This window comes from Chenopodium album, chromosome 22 (genome assembly GCF_948465745.1).
Source record: "Chenopodium album chromosome 22, dcCheAlbu1.1, whole genome shotgun sequence".
Taxonomy (NCBI): domain Eukaryota; kingdom Viridiplantae; phylum Streptophyta; class Magnoliopsida; order Caryophyllales; family Amaranthaceae; genus Chenopodium; species Chenopodium album.
In genome coordinates, this window is record NC_137855.1 from 32,975,898 (window position 1) to 32,999,168 (window position 23,271).

Below are 23,271 nucleotides of genomic sequence, written 5' to 3' on the forward strand. Positions count from 1 at the left end.
CTTGTGGCGCTAAATAGTAACCCTCCCATTTTGTCTCTCACCAAAATCCCCAACCCAGCCTTCTTGCAGTACACGAGCATTGCTGCATCTGTATTGATTTTAACTCAACCTGAGAATAGCTTGTCATAAAGCAGCTGATAAGAGGAAAGCAGCAGAAGGGAGAGCAAAGACATTATTTACCTGGAGAAATCCTCAAACAACCTCACAAACCTAGTCCCAGCTAGAGTAGCAAGTAGCAACATCCTATACGAGTATTATTATTTCGAAACTTTGGCGGATGGATTACATAAGGATAAAGAGCTTTTTCGGAGAAGTTAGAAACAGATTACAAAACCCAATGCTTTCAAGGGGAAAGGAAATTTCCAAGCTACAGACAGAAACTGCCAAAGGAAGATGGCGATATGGTAGCTCAACCAGGTTGGGGAACAAGGACAGAGAAAACGGGTTAAGTGGCATGAACAAACAAATAGCCAAGCTAAATTATGGTCACTTACTCACTTGGCAAGCTCTTTGAAATGCACTGATCAGTAAGGCTACTGCTAGACAACAAAGCTCGAGGCAGCGGAGGCTGATTGTGTGAAACAGAGAAGGCTTTAAGCTTTTCCGATGATATCCATGCTCCTCAAACTACAGCAACATCACCTCCACAATTTTAGCCCTCTATGTTCATCAGGGTTTTAGCATCCCTTGTAGGTTCAAGCTAAAGTTACAGATAATCAAAATCACAGCGGGTCTATAGTGATCTTGCTCCTTTTGCACCTCCTCTTCCTAAAATAAAATGTAAAAAAATAACAATAATACTCCATGACACATTTATACATATGACTAGCTCCTTGAATATTTATCGTTAATCGACGGTTACCTTCATCCTTTTGAAAAGTAGCTAACGAAAAGTAAATTTCTTATGCCCTATAATACAAAACACAAAAACCCATATTGGCCATATCTAACATAAAATAGTTGCAGCTCATAAATTTCACTTTCTTGACTTGTCACAATCTCAAGCAGAATGCATATGAAAGAACAAATCACAAGAGAAATCAACGCTGAGAAGGGTGGAAGGCCACTTCCTACATGCTTAACATACTTTAATCACGCATGCTATTGCTATCACTCTCAACAGACTGGCTTGTGCACCAACTTGCAACCCAGTTTGTCAAATCCGAAACATTTTTTTCAACATCATCAATGGAGTCACTCTTCATTGCAACCACTATATCTTCTTGGTAACTATCTTTAGCCTCCTCAAGCAACGTTTGAAAGATTTCACATTCAATATTGTTTGTAAGCTTTGACCCCGTATAGCCTCTGCAGCAAGATTACCATTAGATAAAGCAGCCAGATGCTAAATATGATGAAAAGGTACTTGTTATGAATGGTGATGCCTTACAGATACCCAGATACAAGAAAACAAAAGAAATATGAAGAAACAAAGGACCAATACAATCTAGTCAATGGCATACCTCTTGCTGAGGCGATCATACAAGATAGAATTTTCAGTTTGAAGCACCACAACACGATCAAACCAACGCTCAGGAAAAAATTCACAACCATGGTAATCAATGATTACACCACCCTCTTCCATCATATCTTCAAGCTCGTCACATACCTGTCAAAGCCACATGAAAAATGAATGTGAGATCTTAACTTATCCTTAACTGGCAAAAACCAACCAGAAGAAACTGGCCTGTCCACCTAATACCTTGACCCAACCAGCACCCTATAAAAGGCTATAATACATCAAAACCTACCTCATCCAAACTAATTTATATCAAGTCAATCAACTACTTTCCCAACATCTGACCCTAAACCTAACTACAGTATGTTTGAAACAAAGTGAATATAAAATATTGTTGCAATTACCTTATTTTTCACTACACACAATCAAATAATTGCTAGGAGCTGATAAAAAAAATGATTGATACATAGAGAGTACTATATATCCTCTTTATATAGTCAAATTCATTTTTGTAAATGATAATCTTCCTGAGAAATGGATGAAGTAATACAAAACTATCACATCCCCTCCCACTAATTTTGCCCTCTCCAGGGTGCACTAAGTTGCTAACTAATTCAGAACTATCTTCTTAATCCACACATCATGATCCTTCAACTGGGAGACTATGATACCAAATTTATAGTGAGTAATCACTAGGGCTAATCATCTAAACTCCCTCACTCCCATGATCATTAAATTTACAAATACGACGAAAACATCATCAAATTAATTTGATGCAATTTAACCAAGGTGACAAAATACTACTCCGTACACGAATATCTACCAATTCAACTTTCTTCCAGTAAACTATAAGAGAAAAGTCAAATTTCCCAGAAACAGAGTTTTGGCAGAAGCCACTGATTAAAATGCACAAGTCCAGATAGCAATTTTCACCTAATATATAAAGCTGTTCCATTAATTTTTGATCAATTCACTCCCTATGGATGTTATGGTTTTTAATCTCTATCACCATGACCAGAATATCTTTCTTGCTGCCCAAAAATTAACGATGATGCTTGACAAAAGCAACTCTATGCAAGAAGCATTTCAAATAAATGCTAGATAATGGAATCACAGCTACACTTATCGTTTAAATTTTTTTTAACAAAAAAAAAAGTATAATACTGAAGCACATTAACCCATAAGGTACTTGAATAAACAATGAAAGACGAGCAGAGGGGAATCAATGCTTCTTTACCAATAAATGCTTAGGATGAATGGCATACCAGATCCTCATTGATAACATGACATTCAAATTCCTCGTCCCAACCATCATGCAAGTTTTTCTCTTTAACCAAGTCTCCAATGTTCACATGGCGAAGCTGAGTAGCCTCTGCAAGAGCAGAAGACATAGTTGTTTTTCCTGTCCCGGGTGTACCGGTTATCAATATGTTTGGCTTCCCTCTCACCATTGTTAGTACACGCACTATTTCCCAACTTTTACCTGAATTATCAATGAATGACTATTAGATACAAAACCATTGCTAGAATATTAAGATAGGTGTGGTATTTCGGAGTTGAATTTTAAATTGAAGCACAGAAACGAATCGTATAGTGCCTTAAATTTCTTCATAGCCCCATCACTTCTTCATACTCTAACTTTCCAACAAAGAAGAGACAAATGAAAGGGCAATAAACTCATGAAACCACACTACCCTTGTTCTACTTCTTTTTACACAATTAATGACAATATTGATTGATTACTACTTCGTATATCGCATCGCCTAATCTACAATAGAAATTCAATTCAAACAGAGCATTGTACATTTCTAAAATTCAAAATAGATATTGACAGAAAATGTAAAATCTAACACCCTCATTAGTGTCACTACTTTCTTGTTGAATCTCAATGAAAAGGCATGGATTGAATTATAATCTATGTTGCTTCAACTCATCAATTACGTAGTATATAAATTAATCATCATCATTATTCAGTAATTATAACCAGTAGTATAATAATCCACTCTAGAAGAACCCTAAATTGACTAAAATAACAATTAACACTAGATTGTGAAATTGATATTCGATGATTGATTAAGGAAAAGAAGAAAAAAAGATATTACCTCAGAAACTGCTTCAACGGAGGATAGAAAACTCGCCGCCGCTTCAATGGAGGGATTCAGAATACGGTTCCATGGGAGAAAGAGAGAGGAGGGGAAGGGCTGGAGTCCTAAACGCGAAAATCAACGGTCCAAAGTCATTACTCCGTATTACTTAAGTTTTAGGGCCTCTTGACCTGTTCTCTTACGTCGAAATTCAGTTCAGTTCAGTTCAGCTCCTAATTTCCTTCTCTTATAAAAATTCATTTCAGTTCAGTTCAGTTCAGTTCAGTTCAGCTGAGTTCAATTCAGTTCAGTTTAGCTCAGCTCAGTTCAGTTCAGTTCAGCTCCTAATTTCCTTCTCTTATAAAAATTCATTTCAGTTCAGTTCAGTTCAGTTCAGCTGAGTTCAGTTCAGTTCAGTTTAGCTCAGCTCAGCTCAGTTCAGTTCAGTTCATTTCAGCTCCTAATTTCCTTCTCTTATAAAAATTCATTTCAGTTCAGTTCAGCTCAGTTCAGTTCAGTTCAGTTCAGCTGAGTTCAGTTCAGTTCAGTTCAGTTCAGCTGAGTTCAGTCAATGAGAACAGGCCCTTAGTTAGGCTATCAGCTTACTTGGCATACCGGATTGAAATTATTTTTAATTAATTGATGAGAAATTTTCAACGGTAACCCACTAACCCCCAACTTTTGCTACGCACCAATACTAACCTCCTTTTTTTTATTATACAAAATGACCTTAGTTAAAAATTTCATCTCATTTATGACATTAATGAGAGTTAATTAATTTTTTTTAAAAAAACTATGGTTATCTTTGAAAAAAAAAAAACTTAAAAGAAAAACCACCAACCTAACCAGCCCCACCACCAGTTCACCACCTCCTGCCAGCGTCTAGGGTTCTCCTTTCCCCCCGCCGGCGACGCTACCCCAGCCCCACCATTACCCAGAACCCGAACCCCGTCGACAACCCTCCCTCTCTCTCCTCTTCCCGCTGTAACCACCATTTTCACTCAAATTAAGTTCGCAATTGAGCAATCAGAGCTTTAATTCGTTCCAGTGTCCTTTAATTTCAATCACAATGTGTTTTTCGAACCTTAAATCAAGCAATTGTCAATTCTTAGATTTTTCCCAATTTCTAGGGTTCTTCCAATTCCATTCTACATTGTTCGAATTTGAACAATTAGCCACAAATTGTAAGATGGTGTGTAAGGTGGTTGTTGCGGGCTGCACTAGAGGCAAGGTGGCTGATTGGTGGGTTGGGCGATGAATGTGGTTGCGAAGGGTAGATGTAGCGTGGCTGGCTGGTGGTGATAATGGTTGTTGCAGGGTTGCTGGCGGTAAGTGTGCGGGCTTATGAGGGAGGTGCGGTGTTTTGTGTGGTGGTGCGGCTAATTGGCAGTTTGAGTTCGTCGGTCTAGTGGTGGTGACGGTGAGAAGGAGAAAGAGGGTGGGTCATGGGAGGGGGTTTGGAAATCTGACTTCGAGGTGGAGCTGGCGTAGCGTCACTAGTGGTCGGGGAGCCTGGTCGGAAGAATCTGGGGTAGTCGCCGGAAAGGGAGATGGTGGCTGAGCAGGTGGTGGCTGATTTTTGGTGGTTGAGTTAATTTTTAGAGTTTTTATTTTTATTTTTTAATTATAAATCGAACCATAGTTAATATTTAATGCAATAAGGTTATGAGTGAGATGAAATTTTTAACTAAGGTCATTTTGTATAATAAAAAAAAAGGGAGGTTACCATTGGTGCATAGCAAAAGTTGGGGGTTACCGTTGAGAATTTCCCTTAATTGATTATTATTGTAGTCCAGTTCTTTTTACTTTAAAAAAACGTAAATTTTGGTGGTAGAGAGACAAATAGTCTTTTCAAAATTCAAAATAGAAAATAATTAGAAATTACACTACATAGTAAGCTGATAACTAAAACTTGAGTTATACAAAGTAAATCAATAATTATTATTTTTTATTTTTTTATTATTTTTTTGAAATAATCAATAATCTATCTATCTATAACTATATACAAAAGACGAAACCAAATTAAAGATGACACGTGTCATCTTTTGGTTAAAAATTTTCTCACCAAAAGTTTTATTTTTCTTTTTTGTTTTTTGTCAAATAAATCTTCTTAGAGAATATTTAATATACGTAATATAATTATTTCATTCCTTTCTTAGAAAAATAAAATACTTTTTTCCTTCCAAAATGATCATTATGTTTCCTCATTATATATTATACTAAAGTATTAATTATTTCATTATTTGATATGTTAAGTATCTTTTATTATACATATAGGTATAATTTTGGTTTTCAATCTTTATCTAATAATTACATAATAGGATACTACATAGAAAAAAGTAAAAGCATATATGAAAACATGTAACATTATGATGCAACCAATGTTTTATTTTATTAAGCATACAATACAATTTTTTTAATTTAAAGATTAAATTAATAAATCTGTCAAATTTATACATTTACTAGAGTGTACCCGTGCAAAATGCACGGGATATATAAGAAAAGATATATTTAAAATATGGAAAATTGATTTTGATGTTGTAATTTAGACTTGAGCTGTAATGGTCGGTTTTGGACTGGTCGGCTCTGTTGAACCCTAATTAGCTCTATTGTACTGAGTATTAATAATTGTATTAATAATGTGCTGATACTTGTTCTGTTGTGCTGACACCTGCTCTGCTCTGCTGAAATATGTTATTCTACGCTTTGCTTAGAAACTCAATAAACAGGGTCTTAATCTTTTAAGTCGGTGGCCACGCAATGCTATTATGGGGTTTACTTTGTCAAAGTTATAAAGGTTACCCGTTCAGTGTTATAAGGGTTACTCGTGTTACTCGGTTAGTGTCATATGGGTTAGTGTCTTGCTCTAGGAGTTAGATACTTTGTTCTGTTGCAAGTAAAGTAGTTATTCACTGAGGCCAATTGCACAAAAACGTGTTGTACATTTTTTTTTTTGTTTTTGATGATTAGAGTAGTGGAAATTGTTCAGAGGGTAGTCCCTAAAAAAATGCATATAATTGAAGGGTTGGGGATGTAGAGTACTATAGTGAATTGTTGATAAAGGAACTGTATACTCGTGCTAATGCATGACATATATTATACGAAGTACTATATATCAAAAAAAAAAAATACTTGTAAAACAAAGTGAAATGTTAGTACGTAGTGCTTAAATAAAAAGTGAAATGTTGGGGATTTTGAGTGCTATAGTGAATTGTTGATAAAGGAATTGTATACTCGTGCTAATGCATGTCATATGTTATAATATGTACCGTAAAAATAAAAAAAAAATAAAAAAAAACCACAAAGTGAAATGTTAGTAGTAGTCCATTAAAAAAAAACAAAAAGGACATAGTGGATGGGTAGTGGGATTGGTAGTTATTTTATTCTTAAAAAAAAAATAAAAAAAAATGCATGAGAGTGTATCCGTGCTAGCGCACGGAATATACGTATGTCGTGTACTTGTATGTATATATAAAAGAAAAGGAATTATGCGGAAGTTATACTGTTATTGTTTTTTTTTTTCTTAAAAAAATATAAAAATAAGAGAAGTTGAAGTGATATGGTTAAAGTAATGGAAGTTCGAGAGGAAGTTATCATTAAACAAAAAATAAAAATTTAAAAAAAAAAAAAAAAAGTAGAATGCATAGAATTGCTCCATTCACAAATTAGAGTGTTGTGGTTAAAAGTTGAAAAAATGACTCTTAAATTATAATATAGATATCATACAATCTTTTTTTTTTTTTTTTTTTTTTTTTTTTTTTGGTGAAACATATCATACAATCTTTAGTCTTTACCACTAGAATACTAGACTAACGAGCCCGTAGATAGTTGGTCTAGTTCACCCGTGTACGTATTTCTAAGCCACTAGAAACTGGAAATGCACAAACTCCAGAAAATCAATTCTCGCACAACTCTTCATTTTCCATTTGTGCAGTGTATGAGATGAACAGCATAACTCCCTCTTCTTGCAAAACTCTGTTATTCAAATCCTCAACAAATCCCCCTTTTCCGCCATTAAAACCCATGTTCCTTTTCCCGCCAAAACCACCCCTTTCTCTCTCCTCCACCTTCTTCCTCCCCAAACTCCCAACCCTTCAATTTCACCCCAAAATTCTTGTTGGGTACCCCAGAAATTTTCTGGGTATTGTTTCTTGCTGCCAAAACCCACAGAATTCGGGTTTCCCGGGTTCCGATAACGAGTCCGAATTGGAGTTAGATAGGTTGGTGTCTCTGCTGCCGGAGGAGATGCGGTGTCGATTACGGCAGCACCCGGAGTTGGATAAGTTGATGGAAGTAGTAATGGATTTGGGTCGGAACCCGATTGCCCGGTTTCCTTCGGGCGATTTCGAGTTGTCAGATTGTCCCATTACATTTCAGGACCTTGAGTTTGCTACTTCTCAGGTATTGTATATGATTGAGGATTTCTTAAGATTTTATCCTTATCCTTAAATTAATGTATTAACTTGGAATAATTTGAGAAAATATATTTATTTAAGCTATGATGGATTTTGGAATTGACATAATAACATGATATAATCATACAAACACTATGATATTTGATTAATTTTTGTAATGGCGGGTGTATAACTGAAATTGGCTGATGAGTATCGTCAGTGAAATTGTTAATGGGCGATGATGGAATATTTGCCGAAACTTATCCGTTGTTTGGTTGATTAAGGTTTATTTTGTTGCCTATACCAGAAAATCTGAAATAATTTTAGACTACTTTGGCTTAATTTGTTTGTGTTAGAGATATGAGATATCAGAAGGTATATATTCCGATATCTCATATCTCTAACAGTTTGTGCTTAATTATTATGTGGTGTCTTGATGGATTCTGCTCAATTTGATTTTTCAAAATATTTCTTACAATTTTGATGTTGTTAATATTCATCAAGTTTGGTTTGAGTCTTTCTGGTTTGATAATAGGAAGTTACTAAAATAAGATGGGAGACACCTTCGCCTTATTTTTATGAATTGAAGCTGATTTTTTTCGATCAAAACGGATTTTTATGGATTGCCATGGTTATTTTTTTTGGGTTTAAACTAGTTCGTACTGTTTCAGACTTTCACTAGTGTGTTTACATAATTATTTTGTTTTACAAGCTACGGAGTACTGATTTTACTGATTAATTTACTTATGTATGTTGAATACAATCTGTTTCATTGTATTTCTTCATCTTCCCATTACGAGCCTTTTGATCAAAGTGACCAATTATAAATGATGTGAGTTGCTGGTGACAGATATTTGAAGAAATAGTTCAATGATAGAGTAGTTCTCCTTGCTTGTATATGGCTGAAGATTTATGGTGCATTTGAAATGTCTGGCGTATGCAGCTGCATTGGCAAGATTAGGCGGAGAACTGATTTTTATTCTTTGTATGGGTGACCATAACAGTTAGGTGTAGGGACTAAGGGCTGTAAAATAGATATTTTTGTATTTGCATGCTGGCATTTTTAGTATGACATACCATGTCAATGCTCAATACCTGAAATTTGTCCTTGTATTAGGTCGGTGATTTTGCAGTTGACAACCGAGCAGGAATCAGCCGCACTTTACATCGGATCAGTGCTGTCAGGAACAGGAAAAATGCAATTATTGGTCTGACCTGTCGTGTAGGCAGGGCTATTACTGGAAGTGCTGATTTGTTGAGAGACTTGGTCAAAGATGGAGCTTCATTGTTACTCATTGGGCCTCCAGGAGTTGGGAAAACTACCATTATTAGGTTAGAGCATTTCATCAATTGTCTTACGATATCACAATGAAATGAAACAAATTCTTCTGCACCAACTATCACTTTAGAAGTTTAAATCCATGCATGGTTGCTCTATGCAACTCTGTTGATGTTGCATGTATAGAATGTCTATTGGCTGTTTTTATTTTTATTTTTATTTTTATTTCATTTAGTTTGAGGTGTGTAGCTCTTTGATTTGAATCGAATGCTTCACTCTATCCTCTAGGAGCTCATGTGTGTTTCTTATAAGCCATTGACTGTTATGATGTTTTAAAGTCCATAAAAGTGAGCCTTGACCTATCTTCTCTCCTTTATTATTTTTCATTGTTTGTTGGATCGTAAGGGATGGAGGAGGAGACTCTTTGTCGATGATTACATGGAATAATCAAATTTGGTTCATGTAGCTGATCCCACTTATGGGATTAAGGCTTTGTTTGATTGATTGTTTGTTTGGATAGAAGCCCAAGGTAATTCTGTAATAATTGTCCTGAATCATCTTTTGATAGAAGCATGGATGACAAATTATTAAATGTTAATGCTTTAGTTCATAAAGATTGATTGGTGGGACTAATAACGATGGCGTAGACCTAGAAAATACCCTACGAGGGAAGGAATAATGATGAGTTTTCTTTCTAAATCTCTATTATTGGAGAGATCAATTTCTTACAATTTAATCCCTCAATTTCTCTCCCCTCCAATTTCCTACCTTCCTCATTTTTTTATCTGAATAAAAGATACTCCATCCCTCCATTTCCCTTCCTTTCCTCTCCCTCCATTTCTTTCAATCCAAATTGATTGTAAGAGAAATGAAAAAAAGGAAGCACAGACCTCCATGTTATTGCACTAGAAAATGTAGTGTTAACCTTTCTTCTCATGCTGAAATGTGTGAGATGATGATGTTGGTAGTGGTTGTTGTAAAGTGGGGGATAATTGTGTGAAAGAGAGGATTCTTTTTATTCCCCTTTTCTCTATATAAATTATACAATTAACATGAAATTTTTTCAGTGTTTTTCCGTTCCTTTCTCCCTCTATCCGTTTCTTATTTTTATTTCCTTAATCTTATGCAAACCAAATGCCCCCTTATTATTCTTCGTTGTAACCTGTCTTAGCATGGACAATATGTTTTTTTGGATTCTTCTTGTCTAACAAAGTTGAATGGTATGAGACGTATTTGTAGCTTTTCGGTGCTTTAGCTGAGGTGATAGTTTGATTGCATTTACAAATGATAATATGTGGTGGAGCCCTCTAGAGAGTTTTAGGAGATAGAATGTGGTTGAGTTATCTATTATTATTGTAGTAGAAAAATAGCTATGATGACAGTTTATGGGGTGTTTGAATGATTTTATATTTTTATTAATGGTTAAGTAAGTGTGAAAGAAAGGATTAGGCTAAAAAAAAAGAGAAATACTCATTCCGTCCCAAAATGAAGTTTTGAGCCTAAAGGAGTGTGTTGGTCTCTTAGATCTAAGGAGTATTAAAAGAAATTCCCTCTCTTGTAAATAAAACATGATTTTTCTTTCTTTTCTATCTTGGATGGTCCCTTATGATGATTCATGTTAGCCGACACCATATAATTTTGGGACTAAGGCTTTGTTGTTGTTGTTGTTGTTGTTGTTGTTGTTGTTGTATAGATAATAATGTTTAGGTGAATTGAAGGCACAATTGGAGCAGAAAGAAAACAAAGAACAATATATCCTCCAAAATATTACTACCTTCGTTTCATATTATGTGCAACAAAGGATTATTTTATGTCTCACAAATAATACCCCTTTGTTGCACATAATACGAAACGGAGGTAGTCTTAGAAAGTGTAGATTTTAAAATAAAGTTGTACCCATCCCTAATCTTAAATTTCCGATTAGGAGCATTATGTAAAGTAAGTTATAGATAGATGCTTTGTTGCCAAGATTCTTTTCAAGACCCACTTCACCCATAACACCCAAAAACAAAAACAAGGGAAGGAACAAAGGATGCCTTTATGTAAATATGCTACCTGGTCATGCCATGCTGTGAATGGCCCAAAGCATATCAAAACTCATGTGTTGGTTGTGGTGGGCTTTTCTAGTGTGTTGGGTTTTATAGTGTGTGGAGAGTGGTTTAAGAAGGCAAAGGAGAACACAACTTTGGAAGTTAAGCCATGGGTTGTTTGCTTGGTACAAAGCAACAATGAAAGGCAAGGGTTGACTTTAAATGGGCATATCTCAAGATCTAGATATGATATTGATATGATTTGGAGGTGATAGCTCGTCTCAAGAGCTTTTCAACGACTGGTTATAAGCTTAAATTTTGCCAAGAAACGAGGAAGATATGGCTGTTTTACGAGAAGCTGTTCAGCAGGGGAAATCGAGAGGAGCAGCCGCTCCTATTATCGGAGCGCCCGCTCTTTCGAGGCTCGGTTTGGCTATTTTCTTCCGGTTTGTTGGAGCGGCCGCTTCTTACCTTTGGAGCGGCCGCTCCATTGGGTTTCTCGGGCTCCGTTTTTTCGCGTTTGAGCCTTAGTTTTACGGTCTTGATTTCTTCTTTGTTAGTAACTTATAATCTTAGCCCTTGGATTATTTGCTTTGTGTTTGGACTATATATACTCATGTATGTCATTAATTAGGTTATGATGTAAGATTGAAGAGAGAGAAAAAGCCTATTGAGATTAGTTCATCTTCTTAGGGTTTAAGAGAGTGAATTAAGAGAGGTGTGAGCTTTCATGGTGTATTGAGAGCTTGTAATCATCATCATCAAGTTACTCCATAGTGGATTGGTGGGTTTCCTCGCGACACTCGGGTTCCCACGGTAATTTCGTTTTTGTTCTTTGTTTTACTTTGTTTCGTTATTCGATGATTGTTAATTGTCGTTAATCATAAACTTGCTAGCACATTCGTAATCCTATCAATTGGTTTTAGAGCCAGGTTTAATTTGGTGGTATTTTGGATTAGTTTGTGTGGAATTGCTTGTTGTTTATAATTGAAATCCAAAATTTGATTTTGTGGTGTTAATGTTTCAATTTTTGGTGTTGTGGGTATTGAAAATTTGAGTGGTTTGTTAGAATTTCAATTGTTTGTTATTGGAATTTAAAATCTTGAATTTTGGGATTGATTAACAATGGAAGACGGGAAAGTAAGGATTGAGAAGTTTGATGGAAAAATTTTTGGGTTTTGGAAGATGCAAATAGAGGATTATTTGCACCAAAGGGATCTTTATCAACCTCTTGAAGAAACGAAACCCTCTGGTATGAAGGAGGAGGATGGGAAGGTCTTGGATCGCAAGGCACTTGGAGTGGTGAGTTTGTCATTGTCTAGGAATTTTGCCTACAATGTCAAGGATGAGAAGACAATGACGGGTTTCATCAAAACTCTATCAAGTATGTATAAAAAGTCCTCGCCGCTGAACAAGGTTTACTTGATGCGCTGATTGTTTGATTCGAAAATGAGCAATGGAAGCTAGGCCGCAGAATACATGAATGAGTTCAATTCGATATTGAGCCAATTGTCTTCAGTGGAGATTAAGTTCAATGATGAGGTGAAGGCATTGATTTTGTTATCCTCCTTGTCTACGTTGTAGGAACGGTGGTGACTGCTATTAGCAACTCTTCGGGGAAGACGAAGCTAAGTGATGATGTGAGGGATTTGATTTTGAGTAAGAGCACTCGAAGAAGAAAATTCGGGGAATCATCCGGTGAGGCATATGCGTTTGAGAGTAGGGGAAGGAGAAGACAACAAGGTGGGAGTGCTAGTCATCATGGGAGGTCGAAGAGTAGAGGGTTAGGAAGATCGAATGCCAACATATTGTGTTGGGGATGTGGCGGTGAAGGGCATGTGAAGAGAAGTTGCCCCAAGATTAAAAAGAAGGGGAAGGGCAAGAGCCAAGGGAGTGATGAGGATAAGGATGCATCCACAAACTAGGTGTCGGAGTATGATTCGGATGCTTTGTGTGTAAGCACGGAGTGCTCTGCGGATGCTTGGGTTCTGGATTCCGGTTCTTCGGTTCATTTCACTCCATGTAAGGAGTTGTTTCGGAGGTTCAAGTCCAAATAGCTTGAGGATGTTCACCTTGCAAATGGTGAATGTGTTGATGTCATGGGGTGTGGGGATGTGAGTGTGAAGCTCATGAGTGGTGGCTTGTTGGAGTTAGAAGGATGTCATGTACATCCTAAAGTTGAAGAAAAGTTTGATTTTCGTTAATAAACTCGACAAAGCCGGCTATAAAGTTGTGTTTGAGAGGGGATCATGGAGGATTGTCAAGGGAGCTCTTGTTGAAGCTCATGGGACATTGAATGGCTCCTTGTACACCTCGGGGAACACATGTGTAGGTGTTGAAGGGGGATGTGATTCTTTGAAGATGGTGTCGTTTGTTGAAACAAGCCAAAAGAAGGGAGCTCACATGCGAGTTGTGAGTAATGTGAAAAAGACATACAAGGATGTTGTGTGGGTAGAGAATGTGCACAAGGGTGTTATGCATGAAAAGCGAGCTAAGGGTGTTGTGTTTAGGTGGGAGCATGGTCGGAATGCTCCACAAACAAAGGGAAAGGCCAAAAGCTTGTGTGTTGTCATGGATGGTGTCAAGTGGGAGCATGGTAAGAGTGCTCGGAGAATAAAGAAAAATTCCATTGTTTATGATGTTGATTTGGGGTTAGATGAGACCTTGGTTTTGCTTCCTTGGTAAAAAAGGAAGTGTGGGTTGTTGCTTCCTTGGTTGAGAGGAAGTGATGGTGCTCTCTTGGTTGGAAGAGAGTGTGTTTAATTGTTTTCTTGGTGAAAAGAAAGGTTGGTGTAGACCTTAGTGTTTTGTCCTTGGTGTTAAGTATGTGCATAGCTTCCTTGGTGTTTAGGAAGTAGATGATGTGCTTTGGAGATTGTTTATGATGATGTTGTGTTTATTGGTTGTGTGTGATCTCTTGGAGATAACCATATTTCAGGGTGGGCAATTGAAGGGTTATGGAGAGATGTTCAACAATGGATGTGTTTTGAGTATATATGAAGTGCACACTTGAACCGATCTCCGGGTGGGAGATTGTTAGGTTTTGTAGTGTTTGGAGAGTGGTTCAAGAAGGCAAAGGAGAGCATAGCTTTGGAAGTTAAGCTATGGGTTGTTTGTTTGGTAAAAAGCAATAATGAAAGGCAAGGGTTGACTTTAAATGGGCATATTTCAAGATCTGGAAATGATATTGAGATGATTCAAGTTGAAGGTGATAGCTCGTCTTAAGAGCTTTCCAACGACTGGTCATAAGCTAAATTTGGTCAAGAAACGAGGAAGATATGGCTATTTTACGAGAAGTTGTTCAGCAGGGAAAATCGGAGCCGCTCCTTTATTATCGGCTTTGAGGCTCGTTTTGGCTATTTTCTTCCGGTTTGTTGGAGCGCCCGCTCCTGTCCTCTGGAGCGGCCGCTCCATTGGGTTTCTCGGGCTCTGTTTTTTTCGCGTTTCAGCCTTAGTTTTACGGTCTCGATTTCTTCTTTGTTAGTAACTGATAATCTTAGCCTTTGGATTATTTGCTTTGTATTTGGACTATATATACTCATGTATGTCATTAATTAGGTATGTTAGATTGAAGAGAGAGAAAAAGCCTCTTGAGATTAGTTCATCTTCTTAGGGTTTAAGAGAATGGATTAAGAGAGGTGTGAGCTTTCATGGTGTATTGAGAGCTTGTAATTATCAATTAAGTTACTCCATAGTGGATTGGTGGGTTTCCTCCCGGCACTTGGGTTTCCACGGTAAATTCATTTTTGTTCTTTGTTTTACTTTGTTTCGTTCTTCGATTATTGTTAATTGTCGTTAATCATAAACTTGCTAGCACATTCGTAATCCTATCACAGTGTACTTATTTATGCAATTTCAAAAAATTTTGTCGCCATTTAATGGAATTATTTGCGGGTTTTGAATCATGACAATGTGCAGATTTTCGATATTGAAGTATAATGTTTTTGACAATGATATTCAAATGTGAATTTTGATAATAATCTTTAACTAATAATCAAAGAATGTTCAATAATACAATCTCTTGGGTTGGTTGTGAGAAAAAATTAGGGAAGTGAAGCCTTTTGGCATTATGTATGCTGTTTAATCTTTGTTCTGGTGGTAGGAGATGAGTGGTAGGATTTTTTAGGGTAGACATTTTGGTGAACAATCTTTTTGGATAGATTTTGCTTGGCTGTGTATGTTTGATGCTGCTTTGTGGAGGCCTTTCTTTAAGGATAATCTTGAATGAGGTACAATGCAGGAGCTTTACTGGACTAAGTCTCATTCTGATGTGTGTTAGATACTGACTATTTCCTTGATCCTTTCTGCAGAGAAGTAGCTCGCATGCTTGCTGATGATTATCAGAAACGTGTAATGATTGTTGACACTTCAAATGAGATTGGTGGGGATGGTGATATACCACATGCTGGAATTGGAAGTGCTCGACGTATGCAAGTACCAAACGCAGATATGCAACACATGGTACTGAACTACTGACACATATAATAGGGCATTCCTCCTTTTTATATTACATGGAAAGAATGTAGACTTCATGTCAGATTTTTATTATATTATTTTTAACAAGGTAAAAGATGCATTTCATCGCTCAAAAATTATCGTACGTATATGTCCTTAGTTGTCCGGGCAGTTTACACAGAGCTCATAGGCTTTATAGCCATTTGTAGCATAGGAATCTACATTTCCTATTGTCTGTGACCACTAGATTCTCAAATCTTTCCCTTAGCTGAGGATAACAAAATTTGTACATTTTTGGAAGGAAATTATATGATTCTGGTACATTATATGGTTCCTAGCAAACCAGATACTTTGACTGCAATGAGAGCAGCTATTCTGAATTTAAGAACAAAAGCTCTGTTCTTCTTAGAGCTAGCTTTATGCTTTATAATATTAGGTATTCTAGGGAATTGTATAGTGGAGATGGAATGGCTTATTTGATAAGATTACATAAGGGACCCATAAAGTTATAGACATGTTTTGAGAGTCATTTGGATGCTTTGGTGACAATACTCAAGAGAGTCTTTATAGGGTCATCTATGATCTGCCCTCTTTGCTTTCTTCATCTTATGACCTAAATTTTTTCCTCCTTAATGACCTAATAGATCAGATAAGGATCCTTTGATGTCAACTTGACAGACTTCGTGGAGGGTAAATTTTTATAAGCCTCAAGGTTATGACAGGGCAGTCTCTGTCTACTATTTTTTCTTTACCAGAGTGGATGATTTGTGTATTAGGATTTGTAAAGGGCTTTGTTGGTGGCCTGGTGGGGTCTTTTGGAGACTTAAGGTGGGGTTGGAGTAGGCTTACATTCCCCGTTCACTGTGAGGAAATGATACTTTTTTGTTTGTCTTCTCAGTGCTATTGATATCTTATAGCATGTTTTCATGATTTTTGGATTTTGATTTATATCCAACTGTGAAAATCAACCTCTGTTATTTTAGCATAGGAGGAATTAATTTAAATTGAGAATATATTTAGGGATTTTGTTGCATAAGTTTGTCAAACTTATTAGAGGGTGCTGCTGGGAGGTTTTTTTTTTCCTTTGGGAAGCTTGCTGGTTACTTATGACTGTGGGTATGTATTCACTTGATCTCTGAATTATGATGTTGCAAGCTTACTTATTTAATATTCCTCTCCACCATCTCTTTTTTAAGACTCCAATGATTGTTGCACATAAGATTTTACTGTGGTTGATGGTGAAAGAAAAGATTATTTTCTAAATGAGATATGCTGTGTCTGGTCTGGGATATGGGAGAATGGTGTCCAGACTGCAGAGTGTTTCTCTAGTTGGGATGTTGGATATGTCGTCCCTCTTGAATCAGAGTCCCATTGGTATCATGTTCCAAAGAGTAATGAGGGCACCTAATTGGGTTGGGCTTCGAATGTGAAGCAATATGTAACAGTTTGGCGTATAGGGTGGGTGGGGCACTATGGGCAGTGACTAACATATGTGTTAAGGGTTGTGTGGAGAGTAAGCAGATAATTTAATAATGGAGAGAGAAGGCCTGTGATGGTAAAAAATTTACATGATTAAATTGCAACACTTGTTAGTCTTTGGACATAATTCTTGTATTCTCTGCCCAATTATATATCATATACACGATTGCCATTTACAGTTGTGTGCACTGACTGATCAAAATATTGGTCAATGGAATAATAGTTGCAAAATCTTATTCAGGTATTGATAGAAGCAGTAGAAAATCATATGCCTCAGGCGATTGTGATCGATGAGATCGGAACAAAACTCGAAGCGATGGCTGCCAGTACGATTGCTCAGCGTGGAATACAGCTAGTCGCTACAGCTCATGGAATCACCATTGAGAACTTGATCAAGAATCCTGCACTGGATATGCTTGTCGGAGGAATACAAGTACTATACATACTCCTTATTTTGTTGTTTAAGATTATTATTACCTCCATTCATGACATGACTAGTTTCATTAATAAGATTTTTCATCCTTGATTGGATAGGTAGTATAATGGTGGTGCATTGAAATGTACATGTATGATTGAATCTTCTAGAAAGAAAGTGTATACTTAGGTAAATCTGAAAAGGACAATTTAAAGAGTTGTTGCTGTCATTATCTTGAATTTAGAGGCAGTGACCATTTATGAGCCATGAATATGATCTGCACATCAGCTGGGTTTTGCCTTAAGTGACACATTTGAGGATACATAGTATGACTTCCACTGACATTTCTTCCTCAACCTTGTCGTCCCTAATTATTTACATCGTGCTTAACGTGAATGACTAGCTACCAATTTTTTTTTGAAATCAATGTTGGCCTTAACTATAAGCAACAGGAACAATGGAAACCGAGCCCTACTACAAATTCAAAGAAGTTTCTGCATACTGATAGTTGTTCTTATTCCTGAGAGGGGGGCGGGGGGGAGGGTGGAGAGGGTGCCAATTTTAAAAGATAATTAGAAGAATTGTTAGAGTAATTTCTTATTATTTTCATTTTTAATCTATTATGTGTCATCTTTGCCTCAACGTTGTAAGCTACACGAGTCTTGTAAATTCCATCACTTCCATACATATAATTGCGACCATCACATTAACAATTTTAAATTTGTACCAAAAGTTGCTATCCAAAAAAAAAAAAAAATCCAAAGTTTTGCAATCTCTTATCTGATACTCTGTACTATATAACTGTAAATATTTATACTATCGTTCATTTGGCAGAGTGTAACTTTGGGTGATGAAGAGGCAAGTCGGAGGCGTGTTCAGAAAACAGTTCTGGAGAGAAAAGGACCTCCAACTTTCCATTGTGCTGTAGAAATAATTTCAAAAACAGAGTTGCGAGTGCACCGAAGCTTAGGAGCAACAGTTGATGCCATACTTGCAGGTATGTTTAACATTAAACACTAATTTATATTATCTACTGTTTGATGGTTTGTGACTAGATCATGATATGATTCTATTTATCATTTTTCATAGACAATCTTTAGATTACGGGGTTCACAAGTTGAATTTGAGTACAGCTGACCAATATATCCTCCCTTGTACACCTTTATGAACTATTGTGCAGGTCGATGCCCAGACTTTGATGTACGGAAGGTGAAATTTCATGGAGTGCAAGGAACTGAACAAAGCGAACCAGTTGTGTCCCAAATTAATGGCAGAAATGTGCAAGTTGAACCTGACATTTTTCTGCCAGAAACTGTAGAAATGGCTGAAAATAATAGTCTTATGAGGTCTTCTTCACCTCCTGAAAAGATTTCTGATGATGTGAGACCCCTTCGTATTTTTGCCTATGGGGTAAGATGTCATCTAAGACATTAGATTTTGCATAAAAAAAAATGAGTTCAACTCTTCCTGCTTATGGCACTTAAAAAAATCACTTTATCAGATATACTCGTATACTTTGTCAACTGTGCTCTCCAAAATCATTTTCAAATTTCTTCTTTGAATAGATCTATAGAAAATTACTCCATAACAAGAAGTAAGCCAACAAAGATCTTGATAATTACCTCACCTCATGACATTAGCTTCCAAACACAATGTCCTGCAGAGTGCAGAAAGAGGAAATGTAGATGAAAATGTTACTAGGAGTTATAGTTTACCTTTAATTGCATAATATTTAGTAGCTGTACAGCTTTTCAGTTGAACTGATGAAAAAAATGTGGTAGTAATTAAATTTTCTTTGTATGGAAAAACCCAACACCACCCTTATTCAACAGATTTTGGAGGCAACTGTGATGCAAGGGATCAAGAAGTTGGATTTGGATGATGAAGTTGAGTTGACTGATAATTTTGGTGAAGCAGATGTACTACTAGCTCTGCAATCCAAGCTTAAGAAGAATCTGGGGATCCAAGCTACTGCCAAATCTCATGGCAAACTTGTATACGCGACCAAGGTATTCTTTTCTTTGTTTCAACTTCTATACCCTTTTTTTTAGAATCAATTGTTGACCAGGGTTATAGATTTCCTGCAGACCAGCTCTTTGGTCCAAGTAACTAAGGCACTTCGCTCATTAGTGAATGACTATGACTATGAGGACATATCAAAGGCTTTTGAACCAGAAGATGGTCTAAATGCTTCAGAAAAGATCGATGCCCTTGAGGTAATGGATATAGTTTCTGTTTACTCCTTGGGAGTTGTGATCTAGCTGTGAAGATAATGTGTTAATTTTCTTTTTAGCCCTTGCATGTTTCTAGTTGGGATAAATGTCGCTGCTCCAAAATGGATGTACTTCCAGATTATATGTGTTCCTTTGTTTCTTAGCGGCAATAGTGCTTGAAGTACAATAGTATTAATACATATAGCCATGTAGGATTGTTGGATGGCATAAGTGATGGAAAAAAGAGATAATAAGAGGGTCCTCCGGACATGTTTGAGCAGCACGTGAATTTCTTCAAGTCATTAAGGATCATGGCACACACATCAACACCAGAGCAAGATCAGTGTCATCAATCATAGCATCTTCACATTGATGAAAGCTTATGAAGATTTTAGGACATGGCGAAATTAGGGACCCTATAAAAAGTTTATTTGATTTCAGCAAGTATCATGTATGTGCAGAAAGTACTCAACAAGCATGCTTACCCTTTTTAAATCTATATCATTTAACTTTTACATTCCACACCTATATTCAAGGGCTCCATTGGGCTTTCCTTCATAACTATACATTTGGGGGGTCAATTAGCAGAAAACTGTTTCATAAGAATGCTTACATTCTTTTAAGTAAACCTTACACGAGGTGGATAGAGCAGTCTGACATTTATGTCCTAACATGGGTGATGGGTGTTAGTCCTGATCAGCAGCTCTTCCTTGGTACAAGGAGATATGATAGTCAATAGTGTTCTTCTATATAATTATAGAGAGTTATTCTTGCTATTACTTTGTATGTTCTTTTGCCTTCTTGCCTTCTTGGTGAGGTCCATGTGTATTATTATTAGGGCACTAGAGATGTATCTTTTGAGTTTAAGTTTGTTCCAATCTTATTGAGATAAGTGTTTCATGGTTGATGGCTCAATCATGAGCTGAACAACATAGCTAACTTGCCCTTTTCATTTCATTTCATTTTATTTTATTTAAATGTTTTTACTGTACTTTGAAGATAATTCAACAGATGGTTTAAGAATTATCTTACTACCATGTGGCTTTATTATGTACCTTCTAAATATCTATAGTATAGATTTGATGTAAATGTGTACTTGTAGAAAATTTAAAAATAGTAGACCAATGAAAGGATATTTCTGAGTGTCAATCTATGATGATGGTATTACTAAACTTTCTAGCAATTGTGGGGAAATTATTTGGTCCTTGATGGTCTATGTATTTTAATTCTTTTTCTCTTATTTGACCACCTATCATAAAATCCTTTGTTCTATTCAAACTTTTAGCAGGAAAATAAAATTCGTCCTAAGATATGCTATAAAGACTATAGGTTACACACTGACACTCATTGTCCTATAAAAATTAGACGAAAGCAATATATGGTCCAATTCATCCAAGATGTGATGGAAATTTTTTGGTATCAGCTACACTTTGATTTAGATGTGCAACCTAGATACATCTTGGAAGATTAAAAGGCTGTGTATTGTTTGGGTGGAGAGGAGTGAGGGACTTTTCTGTCTGTCTTTGCATGGTAACTTGTAGTATCATGAAGAATTATTAAGCTTATGCTTTCATTATTACAGGAAGCAAGAATTGCTATTGAGCAAAATGTTATCCTCAAAGGGGAACCTGTGGAGCTATTACCCAGGCCTCCCCATATCTTGTCCCTTCAAGTGGACCTTGCACAAAAACATCAGCTGCAGTCAGAGATCGTAGGTCAGGGGGCAGAATCACGCCTCCGTATAATTCCTTTTTATTCAAATGCTTTTGGGAAACAGGACACAGAGGCAGCTGATGCTGGCCATGCTGCAACCACCACTGATGAAGTCATGGACATCCTTGACAATGCAAATGGCTCACCGTATTCTCTTGATAGATTACCTATACTGCCAGACTATCCATTAAGCTGACGAGAAATGACATTCTTGAGTGCAACACCAGCTGATTTCAATCTTATTTGTGAGACTCCCAAGCTGTATAATTTGTAAAAAGAAAAAAAAAAATTAAAAAACAGTGTCTCCTATATTTCTCTCTTGTTTTTCCCTTATTCTAACTTCTCATATAATTGAGTAGTTACCAATGTTGGCAGTCTGTTTCAGATGAATTTTCTTTTGTTAAGATTAGTATATATTATCCCCACCATCTTAAGAAAGCTGCCAATGTCTTGTACGACTGTACTTCAGTCAGTAAGTACCTAAAGAGATGGGAACTTCATGATGAAATGGAGAGAGAAAAAAAATGTTAAGCTAAAATTGTTTTTTTTTGTTTTTTTTTGTTTTTTTTTCAAGTCACATTGTTTCTGTCTCTTAAATCAGAATTTGATATGTTATTTCAATTTTTTTAAGCCTGTTTTGCTAGTCACTGAGTCGTAGTCCCTAACATATTTCTTTGACTTCTACTAATGAAAGCACTATTGCATACATATAAGGAATTTGTACTTGCCTGCTACAGCTACCTTTGAGACTGCAAGGTTTTATAATTGTTCCCTCCCTCTCCCCTCTTAATATTACTTTCATTATGATATAATTTCATTTCCCTGCCTTGCTGCTTTAAGATTGTTTTTAATCACACGAATTCTGATGTAGGAGACAAAAGCTTGTGATAAGATGGACACATAGAAGTAAATAATGATAATGTACCCTGGCATGAAGTTCAAGGTTAGCATTCAGAAATGTCATTTACCTTTGTTCTTATTAGTAATCTTGAAACAATCAATTTTCTTCCTAGTGGATCTCTTATGATGACGTATTGCATTGTTTATTCCTATTGACAGATTGATGATTGGTCCAAGTTTTGGTATGCTGATGAGTTCAGGACTTGTACAGGTGACTCGTTCATCTTTACCTAGCGTTATTGGTGATTAAATTTGGTTTATCTTTGTCAACTTGTCACATACAAGATGAGACAGGAATTAGGCTATTATTATTGAACGATGATGTGTCTTAGTGTACTGTGTTTAAGAGTTTTGGAAAATCCTTGTGCACCTATCATGGAGCCTCGCTTGTTTTGATCTTAGGATGTCATTTTGTGCCATTAATTTATACTTTCGAAAATAGATACAATGTATATGAAATGAAGAAAAGGAATCTGTCAATATATACGATATGGATATTAGAGTTTGTTAGTATGATCCATACGTACAAGTATTAATTATGCACATGTTTGTGAGATGACATGGTGTTGCGTCTCAAGGGTCTTACATCATGATTCGCTGCCTCTGTGATCTAAATTATCTTCAACTTCATGATTGACATTCAAGAGTTTTGGAGCATAAATTTTATGTTATTGTTGAAATTCTTGAAATTATAACTTATTGGACTGTGTGTTCTTTTTTAAAGAAATATAAAGACTACAATATGAATGTTAAGTTCTCTCATCTGAATTCAATAGTATTAATAAACACAATGACCTTAACAACAGATCATAACAGTTCATGTGGTAATGCAATGGTCTATAATGGGTGT

General features: G+C 36.3%; 2 protein-coding genes across 3 annotated transcripts; one reads left to right on the plus strand and one right to left on the minus strand.

Moving 5' to 3' along the window:
• Nucleotides 1-915: 915 nt before the first annotated feature.
• LOC145603591 (adenylate kinase isoenzyme 6 homolog) lies at nt 916-3,677 on the minus strand. The gene is made up of 4 exons (XM_081659523.1): nt 3,562-3,677; nt 2,725-2,942; nt 1,464-1,609; nt 916-1,308 (listed from the first exon to the last, which is right to left on the minus strand). The coding sequence occupies exons 2-4, from the start codon at nt 2,908-2,910 to the stop codon at nt 1,089-1,091; spliced, it is 552 nt and encodes a 183-aa protein (XP_081515649.1). The 5' UTR covers nt 2,911-2,942; nt 3,562-3,677; the 3' UTR covers nt 916-1,088.
• A 3,698-nt stretch (nt 3,678-7,375) lies between these two features.
• On the plus strand, nt 7,376-22,934 carry LOC145603590 (protein SEEDLING PLASTID DEVELOPMENT 1-like). Of its 2 annotated transcripts, XR_014104879.1 has the most exons (11): nt 7,376-7,944; nt 9,055-9,269; nt 15,557-15,707; nt 17,422-17,613; nt 18,430-18,592; nt 18,776-19,005; nt 19,428-19,604; nt 19,683-19,811; nt 21,391-21,766; nt 22,393-22,464; nt 22,581-22,934. XR_014104879.1 is itself a non-coding variant. In XM_081659522.1 (9 exons), exons 1-9 carry the CDS (start codon nt 7,486-7,488, stop codon nt 21,715-21,717), a joined length of 2,043 nt encoding a protein of 680 aa, XP_081515648.1. In that variant the 5' UTR covers nt 7,376-7,485; the 3' UTR covers nt 21,718-22,253. The 2 variants fall into 2 exon arrangements, 1 of the variants encoding a protein (XP_081515648.1); XM_081659522.1 differs by lacking the exons at nt 22,393-22,464; nt 22,581-22,934 and having other exon boundaries at nt 21,391-22,253.
• Nucleotides 22,935-23,271: the final 337 nt, after the last annotated feature.